At 43.5% G+C, this 15,097-nt stretch overlaps 1 protein-coding gene across 1 annotated transcript; it reads left to right on the top strand.

Annotated features, from left to right (window-relative positions):
- Positions 1-327: 327 nt before the first annotated feature.
- PRDM1 (PR domain containing 1, with ZNF domain) lies at positions 328-13,956 on the top strand (the record flags this gene model as incomplete). The annotated part of the gene is made up of 5 exons (XM_009867883.1): positions 328-447; positions 3,590-3,842; positions 11,318-12,426; positions 12,733-12,861; positions 13,271-13,956. Coding segments are annotated over 5 exons (2,187 nt in total), but the record flags the coding sequence as incomplete, so codon positions are not given.
- Positions 13,957-15,097: the final 1,141 nt, after the last annotated feature.

Here is a 15,097-nt window from a genome sequence, read left to right as displayed (position 1 = left end):
TGCTATCTTTGCCAGACTTTTGGGATTGCCTTTGATAGGAGAAATAACTTCTGAAGGTATTTGTCAGCCTCTGTACATTTTGCTTAATGTTTCTTCTTGTAAATGTATTTCCACAACACGTTTTTCAGGCAGTGTTCATATTTGGCTTCCAAAGCTGGTGGTATCGTATCCAACATGGTTGTTAATTAATTTCTGATTTGCTTACCTGTCACTAGAAATTTCTTGCATTGGTCGCTTTACCTTGTTAAGTTGGAGGACAGGGGAGGGAAAGGAAGATGTTTTGATTTTGACTGCTAATGGACTGATCCTGTGCTGCTCTTCTTGTAGGTCACTGGAGTTATAAGCAAAGAATACATCCCAAAAGGAACGCGCTTTGGACCCCTGGTAGGAGAGATCTATACCAGCGATACGGTTCCCAAGAATGCGAACAGAAAATACTTTTGGCGGGTAAGCAGGAAAAAACAGCACCATGTTGTTGCAGTAAGCAGATCACTAAATGAGTACAGCTGAGAAGCTGGGTCACTTCCTGCTTCAGACCTGTGTGAATGCGGGGGGCAACTTCTCTATGCTGCCAGGCACGAACAGAGCCCGTGGGGTGAACTAAGCCAAGTAAAAGCCTGGTTTGTCTTGGATGTAGGGACTGTGTGGGTGGAGAGAGCAGGGGAGATGAACAGCCCGTCCCGGCTCTGATTGTGTAAAGAAATATTTCTGCTGCCTGCTGTAGGGGCAGGTTCTTTTGCATTTCTTCACAGTGGAAAGTTACTCTTCTTTATGCAAATATCACGTATCCTTGATTTTTCCAGCTATGAAGAAGCTGTGAAAATGCCATGTAATTTTTTAACCTTTTTAACTGTATAATCTTTTACACTTTTTTCCTGGGTTTTGAATAGAACTGCTGTGACACAGTGGTGGTGGTCATCAGCGTGTATCATTCAAATCATAAGCTTTTCTAGTCCCCTTCAGAAAGTGTTAAAAGAGCAGCCCACGGTTCTCAGTGAAGGGAAAAATGCATGAATGGCAGGCAAACACTAGAAGTGATGCCTAATTTGTACTCTCTAGTATAAGCTGGAAGGGAACACCAGCCAATTTGTTTTGGCTTGGAAAGTCTGTGTTGGGGAATATGCTTCCAGTTTATCGGTTGACATAATCCTCAGTTTCCTTTACAGACCCATTATTAGTTGTTAGAGAACATTCCTTCAGCCCCATCTCCTTCCATGGATTTGTTTAGCTGCCTTCTAGCCATTTAGGTTGTGTCTGAATTGGTGGATTTGGGAGTATATCCAAGCCTCTGCGCCCAGGTGCCTGCCTGCCTTAGCAATATCCCGACCTCATATCCAGGTGAAACCCGGGGCAAGTGCTAGCATTCCCCACACCCATTTCTTCCTACCTAATTGCATCATTTTGGTTTTCTCAGATCATCTTCATGCAATGTAATATGGCATTGCACAGGCAGTTATTTGCATGAATGTTTTTACAAAGCAGACAACTGTTTTCACGCTCATAAGGCTACAAAGCGTTTCTTTTAGCTGAATTTTTTGGGAGCTTGTGTCCAGTGTTGGAAGAGACCAGTATACCAACCCGAGCTCTGCCAGTTGTTAATAAGACAGCAAACACTGGGAAGAGGGGCTGCTAACCAGCTTGCAGGATTTCATTCATATATTGCAGCGAGAGGTGACATCATTTTCCTGATGTGATTTTAAGCCTTAATGCGGAAAGATCCTGAGAAATAATATCCTAGGAGCCATCTAAGCATCGTTAAATTCCCTGTTATAATCTCTTGATTCGTTCAAGACAAGCTGCTGCACTGAAAATGAATTCCTTCCTAGGGGTCTGACACAGGCTTGCATATGCAAAGGAAATTGTGGGAGATAACTTCCCACATGTTATTAAAGGCATCCCGGGCTTGCTGGCAGGAGCGGGAACATCTGCTCTGTGCGCAGAGGGACGCTGCCTGCGCCCTGCCCGCGCAACGAGAGTGGGGCCGCCCGGGGCCAACATCATTTCTGGGAACCGTGCCGTGACTCAGCACATCTGGTCTCGCCTTCCCCAGAAGAGGTGGGAGTCCAGTGGGGCACCTTGGCCCCAGAGATGGAACACTGTGACCGGCAGCGTCGTGGGAGTGGTGGAGGGCTGGTTTGGGAAGCGGTGGCAGGCGTTGAGCGCTGGAGCCCTGCATTCCTGGAAGTTTGTGAGCCAGGGCGAACAGAGAAACCCAAAGGCTCCCCGTGATGCAGCACAACTCGCCCGGCTCCCTTCCATTTTCTCATAACAAACACACCGCAAAATCTCTCGCAAGCTGCTTTGATGAGGCCACATGTATTTCCCCCTTCTCAGTTTACAGGAAGTTACTCTTAAAGAAAGTGATTCTGGTGTTTATGGCCTGCGTTAAAGGGCCAGGCTGCCTCACCCCTTTCCGCCTGAGACTCTCTCAGGGAGGAGAGGTCCCAGCCAGCCGGCGGGTGCTCATGGGGCACGCTGCCTGGCCAGGTAGGCATGAGAGACAGTGGTGTGAACAGAAAGGCAGGAACACGCTGTGGAGTGTTTTCCATCTGAGATAAGCTGTCTTCCCTTTGGAAGGGCATTTCCTGCTCAGCGAGGTGCATTGCTGGTGCAAGCAGCTCCCACTTCAAGGTCTGACTTTTGCCTGGTCATCTGTTTTGCGAAACCCAGGAACTGACTTCATCCAGCACAGAGTTAGTTCCCCCCAAGAGTAAGCCATGTGTGTTTAACAAACATGTCTCCTGGATTTGTCTTCGTATTTATTTTTTTTCTTTCATTAATTCCCTTATTCTTATCACTTTAAGAAACAGTAGCTTCTGTCAGTGATTGGTACTTCTTTCCCCGCTAAGCCACTAAGCAGTTCTTAGATTCGCGTTTTCTTTCCCCTCTGCGGACAAGCCAGAACATGTCTCTGGATAGGAGAAGTGACTTCTCATCGGCTGGCCCCTCTCTAGATCTTCGTTAAGTTATGGCAGATGAAATTCGTCTTTGCCTCGCCCAGCCTTTCCACAAAAGGGTTACAGTCCAACTATGAGCAAGTGTTGCTTTAGGACTCTGGGGGGTGGAGGATGTTTGCATAGTTTAAACCTTTGGGTGGAGGTGGTAGGAAACTGCAAGTACAGAGGCCATAGAAAAAGGCGAGAAAGGCTCTGACGTAGCACAGCCAGTCAGTCTTATACACAGGTGACTCAAAGCATTAATGCAAGCATGCACTCAGACCTGCAGTCATTAGCATCACCCACTTGTTGATCATAGCACTGGGAAAAGGACTCTAAGGTAGACTGGTCACGCAGGGAGAGTGCTCTGCATTTCAGATTTTGGGTCTGATTTGTCCATACTAGCAGAAATGCAGGCTAAACAGAAATGGAAAAGATGGCTGTGGACTTACCTTTGAAAAAGTGTCTCTTTTCTTAACATATAGGATATCATAATTGAGAAGGAGGGAACCTAGCTTGAGTTCTTATTTTCAGTAATATCTGCTTGTTTAAGAAAAAACAGCCAAGCTTATAATTTTTATCTTCTGTACTCTGTGCGCACATGTTGCATATTGTGCACCTCTGTTTTCATAAGCACTTCCTCTCTATTCCAGATCTATTCAAGTGGTGAGCTTCATCACTTCATTGATGGATTTAACGAGGACAAGAGCAACTGGATGCGTTATGTAAACCCCGGCTACTCTGTTCAGGAACAGAACTTGGCTGCTTGTCAGAATGGAATGAACATCTACTTCTACACCATCAAGCCCATCCCTGCCAACCAAGAGCTGCTTGTGTGGTATTGTCGAGACTTTGCAGAGAGGCTGCACTATCCCTCCTCCAGAGAGCTGACAATGATGAACCTCAGTAAGTGGATTACAGTATAAACAAGGAATGCTCGTAATGTCTCTTCTGCCTGTATGATCTAATAATAAGTTGTGTAATTACATAGCTGCATCATCTGTTGTGTCACAGTAGGTAGCTCGGAGTGGAAAAGGGGAATTAAAAAACCCAGCACAACAGAATAAATTCTCTGTGCCCATTCAAATGTAAACAGATTATAAAAAATCTGAACAGTTACTGGTTTACAATCTGAGTCTTATCTGATGATATTCAGGATAGACAATCTGAATGTATCCTCTGTCTTCAGAACTGTAGATGTTGGTTCACTCTCAGACTTTTCAAGTCTAGATCTCATAGTGTGTTGAGCAAAAGTCTGCTTTGATAGCACAATACTAAAGGCTGCCCAGTCATGCTCCCAAAGGGCTGCCCTCACTGTACAAGGAAGTGGCCATGTGCCATGACTCTGTCTAGGTGTCTGACAAAATATGTGCTGACTGCATATTGCCCTTTGAGCCTTCCATCTGCACTTACTTATCTTATGGGAGTAAACCTCCTGTGGTCTTCTCATATGGTTACTTGTTTTTTTAAGCTCGGTGTATTTTGTCCCCAGTTCTTGGCCATATATCGCAACTTTCGTTTTCTGTTCAAAATAATAGCACTGGTAGCAGCGGGAAGAGGTATTTCCAGGAGTTTATCTCTGTGTCCTCTGTGGTTTCTGACTGTTTCCAGCCTCAGCACTTTACTCATGGCTTAATCACTGCCTAGCACCTCACTGAGAGCTCCTTGAAGTGAGTGAGAGATTCTTGTGAACTTCTCATTCATCTCCTGCTAGCTGCTCAGGGATAGAGCAGAGCATTCTTCTGTGCTTCTGCCAGTGCCTACACTGGAATTTGAAGGAAAAGCTGCATGCAGTTCTTTTTATGGAAAGGTCTATTTGCTGTTATTTAGTAAAAATTGCTTTCTCTTAATTGCAGAAGGAAGAGAGAGAGGGCATGTCCTATGCTACTGTATTCCCTATTCAAAAAAGATCTCACTGATTCTGTCATCTTTGCAGATATGTCATTTCACCACTTGCTGTGTGGTTTTACTTCCTGATACAGTGAACTGTTGGCTTTTCAGTGGAACCTGCAGATGGGATGAGACAGCAGCATTAATAGTTCCTGTAGATGAGGAGTTTGCAAAGATCCACCCAGACACATTTGGCCACTGGCTAGGAGGATACACAAATGCAGCCTCAGTTTCCTGCATCTGCTGGATTCTTGAGTTACAGTGCAGAAGTAGAGAGGAGTGTATTTGTGAAGCATCACCTAACGACTTGGGTCAGAACTAGGGGCATCTGGACATGTGCAGAATAATCCATTTTAATACAAGCAGGTTTAATATATGGATTTAAAGAGACAGGATCTTGAGCAACAGTTATGTAGTTCGGCCTTAACATTCAAAAAAGCAATCTTTCCAGACTCTGAATTGAAGTATCCCTCTTCCTTTTAAAGATAATTCTGTTTAACCCATTTAGAAATTTTACATTAGCCTCCTCCACCCAAAGAAGACAGCAGTTCAAAAAAATGAGAAAAAGTTTTTCCTTTTATTATCTTTTCCCCTCATCTTTGTGACACATTCAGGCTACATAAGGATGGAGATTTTCTAAAGTTTCAGCACCCTTTCTTGAAAAGTACAGAAAAAAATTCGGAGGTCTCAGCCTTTGTGCTGAAGGTCCTGTATCAACAGTGCAAGCAGGGGTGGCTTTTCTTGTCTTAGGACTGGAACCAGATGAGTTTAAAATGAATGTCAGGACCATTGAATTTTCTTCTTTCCCTTCCTCCCATGCCACTTTTAGTTAAATCTGAAGTTAGCAAGGACCCTGTTGCCTCTCCAGCCTCTCACTCCCTGTCACGAGCCTGGCCGGGGTGCCCTGGCACTGCGTTCGTCTATGAATAAAGTGCAGAAGATTTGTCCTCGAGTTGCTAGCATCCTGCACCTGCTGCAGACGTGGGGCTTTGCTCTGTGGAAACATCTTAACACAGTCTTACATGGAGGGACTCCCTGCTGGTCACCTCCTCCACCTGCTAAAAAGCCAGGAAAGCCCTCTCCAGCCAAACGGGTTTCTAAAAATTTAGAGTTTAAAGTGGCATGGCTTCCCTCAGAGGAGCATGTGAGCATTGCTACCTCTCAGAGCTCCTGGCTGATGGTTTTGGCACTCTTTAACAAAGACAGAGGGAAAGTCAGGGTCCGAGTCCCACCACAGCCCTGAAGTCTGGGGTCTGACACGCGCGAGTGTGGGGCAGCAGCGCTGCCATCCCATGGCCGTGGTATGTTGCACCCTGCTCCCTCCCTCCGCCCTGTCTGGGCTGTGCAGAGCATGCCAGTGCCTGCAGGAGGCTTTTGGAAGACCTGTGCCTTGGCTGGGCGCCCAGCCCAGCACAGGAGAGGCCACCTGGGACACACTCCTACGGAGAGCTTCCAGTCTTGCCAGCTTAAAATATAGGCAGCTCCTTTAGGTGCCTCAGGGCTTTGGGGATCACGGTCTTGAAGTTCAGCACCTCAGTTCCTCTTTAAGCACCTGAGCAGGACGGGCCTCAGGGGAAAAATGTATCAGAGAATTTCTCTGGCTTTATTTCCTGTAATTAGTGGCTTCAGAAATGAGAGAACTACCACTTTAGAGCATAAATATATTTACACGTCTGCATATAACATCTACTTGCCTCTGTAACAGGAAACTTTCAAATTAAAGGTAACTTGTCCCGCGTTAGTTCATCTGTGGCGTAGAAGGAAAGCATCCAGATTCAAGACAGCAATTAGGCATGTACTTAGTTATGGACTTAACCACGTCCTCTGTGTTTACTTGAATTGAAGCCTTTGACCCAGTCCTTCAGACACGGAGCACACACCTACCTTCGCAGTCATGATTAGCTCCGAGTGGAGCTACGTAACTTCAAGTGGATGTTGAAGTGCCTCCAAGGAGTTGCACAATAGTGGTAGAGGCCAAACACTGCGTTACCCCAGTGGTGGAAACTCAGTCTTATTTCAAATAATTCCTTTCTCCTTCCTGCCTGTTTTGAGGCTGCAGGTTGTTTTCTATCCAGGTTTCTATCCAGATTTGTCACCTTCAGATGGTGCCGTTGTCCAGTAAGTGGTTTCAAGTGCAGTGGTGTGAGATTTTTGTATTCTGCTGGCCAAAAAAATCAGTTTTCAGTAATTTCTTAGATATGCTTAACCTCGATCAGTTGGGCCCTCAGATTAAGATATCACAGACTAAATGACATTTTTTGACAAGCGAACAGACTAAGGAAATCTGCTTTGGGGGTCCCATATAGTTTAATATTTCATTGCTGCTTCATTTTAAGAGGATTATTTGATGATGGAGGGTGGAGAGGGTAACAGTTTAAAAAAAACACCAACAAAAAAACCCCAACCAAACAATTGCATTGACTCAGGACATGACTATTTGGTAATAATGTTCATGTACGTTGCATCATATGATGCAACTTCCTACATCTCATGTCATGTTTGTCTCCTCAGTCAAGTACAGGCAGGTGACATCTTTCGGTCAAGCTTTAGGGAAAAAAAAAATTATATTTGGGGAAAAACAATTTGCATGTTTCCAAAACATTCAACAATCTTTGTGTTTCATTAACGGGTTTAATGAGGTACTATTAAAATCTTTTGGATTCTATGAAGTTTAACTTTTTAGTTAAACGTGATGTTTTCTGTTCTTCTTCTGGCCGGCCCTCACACGCTGGCCGTTAGTTAAGCCCTGCCGTTTGCTTTCCCTTTTGTTTATGGGCAGTTTCACTTTCTGGTTTTGAAGCTTTTCTGTTTGGGTTGAGAGGAAACATCTGCACTTGCTTAAAAAAATGCCTCCTGGAATCTTCAAAAGGGCTCAGGAAAATTATTTAGAAATGATACGAAAGGTTGTCTTCACAAAACCAGATTTTGGGGGCTAAAGTTGACTTAATATTGAGGGTTATTTGAAGGCTCCCTTAAAGACCTCTGAGCAAAACGTTTTCAAAGACGTATCACCCTGCCTTGGACACATTTAGAAAACAGATGATCAAATTATATACTTCTAAATGTTGGTCTCTGTTCTCAATTTGAGTGGACACACTGTTTTGCCAGCTTCACAACTTCGAGGTTCTCTTTCTACTAGCAAAAGAGGTTCTTAATTTAGATCGAAAATGTGAATCGGCATAATTAAACTCCACAACTCGAAGTATTCAGTACCATCTCACTCCTGAAATTACTGTTGAAATTACTGTCTGCCTACAACCGTTTTTCAAGTTTTTAGAAAAAACAGGTAATTTTTTTTAAGAAGCCTTTCTCAGGCTACAGCTCGGAGGATGAGAAACGAGCAAAGCCTATTCGGCAGTATGTAGCTGGAACACCCACACTGGAATGACTTCAGGCAGCCCTTCTGCTTAAGTTTTATTAATACTTAAAAGTAACAGGAGTTTTGTCCCTTTTCCTTTTGCGCACACTCACTAATCTCAGATCTGAGCAAATAATCTGTTGACCTCGGTTAGAAGCGGATCAGGCTCCTAAAGAGGCACATGTGGGGTTTTTTTTTTACTTATTTTTCCCCCTCCACTCCCCTCAGATTAGTAGCTTAGAAATGCAGCTGCACTGTTCTTGTTTTGTCATGAACCTCTTTTCTGTGTGTCTGTCTGACCACAGAAACTAGACAGATCTTGGAAGAGTATGTGCCTGTATTTAGTGTATATGTATATATATATATATATATGGAGGTGGGATGGAGCAAGAGGGAGATGTGATCAGTAAGAATTTAAATGTAAAACCACAAGTTAAAAAAATTTATCCATTTATAAGAAATGTATCTTGTTAGCTTTCAAGTATGTCTCCTTTAAGAGAAACAAGAAAGGTCATAAACCTCTCAGTCATTTTCAGCCCTGGTTTAAATCCACACTCAGTATAAAATGTAGGAACCTCTCCTTGGCCCCTGACATTACCTTCTTGTATTTTACGCAGTGCTGACACACTTGTTTATGTTTTGATCTCTGTGGTGTTCCCAAGTGTCCCTTGTGCTCAGGTAACAGGGGAAAAAGCCAAGAGGGGATTTATGGACCAAAGGTAGCTTGCAAACTAAAGAGAGCTGTCACAGTTAGACTTGAAAAATCTTAAATATTGCAACTTCTGTGTACTGTGGAAATGAATAGGAGGGAAGGCTTTACGGGGAAAACTTCGAAGGGAAGGGAAGGAAAGAGCAATTACCTTTAGTGTGTCAAACAGGGATATGGGCCTTGTAGCACAAAGTTACGTACTTGGTGTGAGCTTCCTTTCTGTCACTCGTGGGCTTGCTCCGGCACATAAGGCACGTACGTCTTCACCCTGATGTTTAACCTTGTGACAGTAGGAGCCGTTCATCCAGCTGAAGTGGCCCCGGTTTCTCTATCACTTTTCCAGCAGTGCCAGCGCTTCTCCTTCCTCTTCCCCTCCCACTGGATTTTTTTTTCTTTAAAAGAGAAAAGTGTCAGTTTGAACTTCCTGCTTGACAGACCCCACTGAGAAACTGATATGGGCCTGATAAGGTAGTATTTATTTTTTTTTTCTGCTGTGAGGCTTCACAAGTCCTGCTTTCCCCACCCCCAGCTTTCAATACTTCCCAGTCTCACTACTCCCTGATGCTGATAGTGTCACCAGCTGGTGTGGTGACAGGCAGCTGATAAGAAGATGTGCATAATATTATCCACAGTGCCATCGTGGAGCTTTTTGAACCTAATAGGACCTCTGTGTTGTACCCAAAAATCTGTGTGGATGTTTAGAAAATGAGTTACCAGTCTACAGGTACAGACAAAATAACCTAGGAAGGAAGATGAATTTTAATGCCAGATGAGGCAACAGACTATTAATTTATTTTTTGAAACAGCTCTGCATTAAACTTTAACGTTGAGGGAAGTAGTTGGGAAGCTGTCTGCATGTTTACACGCGTTTGTGCTTGCAGTACAACATGCTCTATGTTTTATCATAAATATTTTAATTGAACATACGCATTTCATTGCAACTTGAAAACAGACAAACTGCTTACATATCTCCAACTAAATTTGCTTGCTGCTAGTCTAAAGCTGTTTGAAAAAAAGATGCTACTGTAAAAGGGGGTTGCTGTGAGTAGAGGCATGTTTTGAAAGCAGCTGTTTTCTTGGATACGTTTAATAAATGGCTGTGTCTTTGCCTTATAGGGTAACGTTGCCAAATGATAGATTCCATCAGGGTTGTGATTAGTGAAGCAAAGAATCTGCATTGACAGCATCATGGTCATTGCCCGTCTTTCTTACTGGGTTCTTCTTGTCCTCCAGTAATCAGAGATAGCTTTCTCACTTCAGTTAGTGAAGTAAGAAAAGTCAGTCACAAAAGCAAAAACTTGACTAAAGGGCTGTGATACTTTCGAGTCACATACTTATTGACATTAACTTGTATCTCACGATCAGAAAACCTTGCACATAACTATGCACCATTATAAAACCTTCTTGTAGCTTTTTCCTCGATAATGAAGTATCTTACAAGTCATCATTTCAAGTTCATATAACTATTAACTTAGAGAGATTAGGTAAAAGCAGACTTCTTTTTATATTGAAGGCATCTTTCAGTGTGTTGTTTGTATTATATTATGTCCAGATAGAAGGTAGAGTTTTTGAATACAAATAAACAGTATATGTGCTGAACTGAGTTAAGTGGAGGCTAGCTTCTGTTTCCCTCTAAATACATATTTCTTTTTCCTGGTTGTTTTTTTTTAAGTACATTTCAACTTAAGCTGGAGCCGACCAGTCTTGCTTCCTTTTGCTTTGCTTCAGCATTTTTTTTCATAAAGTACAGCTGTAAGCAGAGGAGTTTTGCATAGACTGAATGCCACAGAAATCTGCAGTAAATAGTTGCTTTGTTGTAGATGTTCCTAAGCAGTATTTTTAATGAGTAATGATCTGTTTACTGATGGAGAATACCTTCTCTTTGAAGAAGGCTTTCATCCTAGCCAGCCATGGTTTTTTTGGTACTGTAAGTAATTGAACTGGCTGGTGAAGTGACTGCTGCGGTTTGGCAAAAGCCGATTTGTCATGCCTTGTTATTTTACTGAGGAACATTTCTGGGAGCCTGCATTCTGCAAAGTCCTTCTGTTAAACCTATATTGTTAACAAATGCTTGTTACTACATTTATTCGAAATCTGCTTAAATAGAAATTCAGCAGCAAAGCTAGTGAAATTTAAGGGGAAAGAAAGGAGAAATCAGTTTGCACAGTGAAGACTGGCACTTTGCAAATGAATCGTCATCCAGATCTGTATGTACTGGCTGATATCCCTTGAATTAACAGTGCTTTTTATTAATACTTAATACCAGCAGACATTTCTTCACACAGAAATTAGGTTTTTGGTGGGTTAAATGATTGAGAATGGCTCTCCCTTCCCACTAAACTTGTAGGAGTTAGCTTGTGTTTTGAGAAGACATAACTGATAATGCCATGTTTAAATAAACATTACTTTGTCTTTGTATTTCAGCACAAACCCATGTTAATCCAAAGCAGCACAGTGCTGATAAAGATGAGCTTTATCAGAAGAGCATCCCAAAGAAGGAGCACAGTGTGAAAGAAATCCTGAAAATGGAATCCAATCCTCCAAAAGGAAAAGACTTCTTCCAGACCAACATTTCACCAGTTACTCCAGAAAAAGACTTGGATGATTTGCATAAGAACTATAGTCCGGAGAGGTGTTTCTTCCCTCGAGTTGTCTACCCAATCCGACCTCACATTCCAGAAGACTATCTGAAAGCTTCCTTAGCATATGGGATGGACAGACCCAGCTACATCACTCACTCACCCATCCAGACGTCTACTACACCGAGTCCTTCTGGGAGGAGCAGCCCAGACCAAAGTTTAAAAAGTTCAAGTCCTCACAGCAGTCCAGGGGTCACGGTTTCACCTCTGGCACCTACTTCCCAAGAGCACAGAGAGCCGTACTCTTACTTGAACGGATCGTATGGCTCAGAAGGATTAGGGTCTTATCCTGGATATGCACCTCCTGGCCACCTCCCACCTGCGTTTCTACCGTCCTATAACCCCCACTACCCCAAATTCCTGTTACCTCCATTCAACATGAGCTGTAATAACCTGAGTGCTTTGAACAATATCAATGGCATCAACAATTTCAATCTGTTCCCGAGGATGTATCCTCTTTATGGCAATCTGCTCAGTGGAGGTAGCCTTTCCCACCACATGTTGAACCCCACCACGCTCCCTAGTTCATTGCCCAGCGAAGGAGGCCGTCGATTGCTACAGCCTGATCATCCAAGAGACTTCCTCATACCAGCACCTAACAGTGCCTTCTCCATCACGGGCGCTGCTGCCAGCATGAAGGACAAGCCATGCAGCCCTACCAGTGGATCACCCACAGCTGGTACAGCAGCCAGTTCAGAACACATAATGCAACCTAAACCTACCTCAGTGGTGTTGGCTGCCACCGGTGGTGAAGAAGCCATGAATCTCATTAAAAGTAAGAGGAATGTGACCGGTTACAAAACCCTCCCGTACCCACTGAAGAAGCAGAATGGAAAGATCAAGTACGAGTGCAACGTTTGCTCCAAGACCTTTGGCCAGCTCTCCAACTTGAAGGTAGGCCATGGAGAATAAGACATGATCCTTCTTGGAAGGCTCTAGTTTCTCCCTACAGGTTATCTAGGAAAAGCAGGGACAGGCCTCCCTTGCATGTTCAGCAATTTGTCAGTCTGGGCTTAATACAGCACACCCCCAGCAAGAAAGCATGGTTGGAAAGACAATGTTTTAGTATTGACAACAGCTAATTAACTAGATAGCGTATTCTGGCAATGGGAGTCTTCTGCTAACTTTAAGAAACATCTGAAAGTCCTTTGGTTACAGTACTGGAAACTGCAAATTGTTAATTGTGTTGTTTCTCCCTAGGTGCACCTCCGAGTACACAGCGGGGAGAGACCGTTCAAATGCCAGACTTGCAATAAAGGCTTCACGCAGCTGGCTCACCTCCAGAAGCACTATCTGGTACACACAGGAGAAAAACCCCACGAGTGTCAGGTATGTACATAACACACTGCAGAGACAACTTCACCCTAGAGAGGCCAGAGGGATGGCGGGGATCATGAGCACCCCGTGGGACACGCAGGAGGGCTGCGTGACAAACCCGTGGCTGCCCCAGGCTGGAGTCCGTAGTACAGCTGTTCCCAGCCCTGGTGGAGCAGCATCTGTGAGACAGCCGAGTTGTAAAGGCAACATCTGCCTGATATGATTTTGCCATCAGCCGTACCCCAAACGCTATTCAACAATATTTAAATAAAAAGGTGAGGATTTTTTTTTCCCTTTGAAAAAGCGCAAAGATATAAAAAGCTACTGCTTCATCCTACTGTCTCCTCCTAGACGGCTGCAACTTAAATCATGAAGTCCCCTCCCACTCATTCACTGTTTCTCTGCCACCCCTCCATATTAGGTTTGTCACAAGCGGTCCAGCAGCACCAGCAATCTCAAAACCCACCTGCGGCTCCACTCTGGAGAGAAGCCTTACCAGTGCAAGCTCTGCCCAGCCAAATTCACCCAGTTTGTGCACCTGAAGCTGCACAAGCGTCTCCACACCCGGGAGCGTCCCCATAAATGCATCCATTGTCACAAGAGCTACATTCACCTCTGCAGCCTCCAGGTCCACCTGAAGGGCAACTGCCCCGTGGCTCCTGCCTCCGGCCTCTCCATGGAGGACCTGAATCGAATCAACGAGGAGATCGAGAAGTTCGACATCAGTGACAATGCCGACAAGTTGGAAGAAGTGGAGGACAATATCGACTTAACATCGATCGTGGAGAAGGATATACTGACCATGCTCAGGAGGGAAATGGAAGGAGCTAATCTGAAAGTATCTCTGCAGAGGAACCTGGGAAATGGACTTATCTCCTCAGGATGCAACCTTTACGAGTCGTCAGATATGTCAGTTATGAAGTTGCCTCATGGTCACCCACTACCTCTGTTACCTGTAAAGGTCAAGCAAGAAACGGTTGAACCAATGGACCCTTAAGACTTTTTGGCAAAGTGATTTTTTTTTTTTTTTTATTTATGACTTGGCAAGTCAGGGTGCCTGTAGCAGTTGCTTGTACATAGTTTCAATGCTGCAAAGCAATCTTGGCTTACAGTAGTTTCCCTACGCTCTCCAGCTGAAAGAAGGAACTCCAAAGTTACTGTTTTCTCAGGGCATAAAAAAGGGGCAAAGGACTGTGCGTTGCCTCGCCAGTTACTAAAAGACAATCATCTATCCATAATTATTTTTTCAATGATAGTACTTCATAATTTATTATGCAATTAATCATTCTAAAAGCAATAATTAGGAAAATGTTTACAATGACTGGAAGATTCATTGTAATTTTTACTTTAAATGTTTTTATTTTTTGTTTTATGGCCATTCTTTGTAGATATTTTTTTCTGCACATCTGTTTTAAGAACCTAAGATTGGGGTTTCAGTAAATGTATTTTATGTACCGATGTCTTTTAAACAAATGTGGTTTTTCATATTGCCAAAGTTGGACATTTGACATACAGAATCCTAGATCTGTCGGTTCGAAAGAAAATGCTGTGTACTTTTATGTGCGAATCACTCCAGTGGGAATTGAAAAGGAAAAAAAATCCAACCAAACCCAGAGTAGCAGCAAGCAGGGAAGAATCTGCTACCCCTGCCTCTCTGAGGATAGGAAAGAGATTCCTCTACGTGCAACTCTACCCAGAACAGATGTGGCACAACAAACACCCACCTGCCGTGGACAATCCCACAGGTTTTTAGAAAACAGCTATAGCCCCACACGTTGTCATGTAACTTTATGACCAAAGGAATGCATCAGCTTAAAGTGGCTCTTCCAAAATAAAATCTTACATTCTTTTGTTTCCAAAAGCGGTTTAAAAGCAAACACACAAATATTCTTAATGCTCTGCCTAAAAGGAAGTTTTTGGCAGACTTCTTTCTTCTTTTTTTTTTTTTCTTTTTGGCCAGAGCCTTCCAGGGATAAAAAAAAAAAAAGATGGTCAGATTCCCTGAGAAAGAAGGGGTTCGGTTTTACTTGTATTTTCCTCTCCCACTTTGCCTGGGTAGAAGTGGGGAACAAAGTCCTTTCCTGGCACATACATTTTTTTCTTCCTTCCTGTACGACTCGGATTTTTCTCAGTATTTGTGTTTGTACATTTTGTGGTTAATTTAATTAAAGAAGAAAAGGGCATTGCAAAGTTGTTGAACAACAATTACCTCAGTGCTTGTGTCCAGTGGTGCAGACAATGCTGTTTT

The sequence above is a fragment of the Apaloderma vittatum genome, unplaced genomic scaffold (assembly GCF_000703405.1).
Source record: "Apaloderma vittatum isolate BGI_N311 unplaced genomic scaffold, ASM70340v1 scaffold11344, whole genome shotgun sequence".
NCBI lineage: Eukaryota > Metazoa > Chordata > Aves > Trogoniformes > Trogonidae > Apaloderma > Apaloderma vittatum.
The sequence above is the reverse complement of the archived record's forward strand: the minus strand, read 5'-3'. Positions and strand labels throughout refer to the sequence as shown.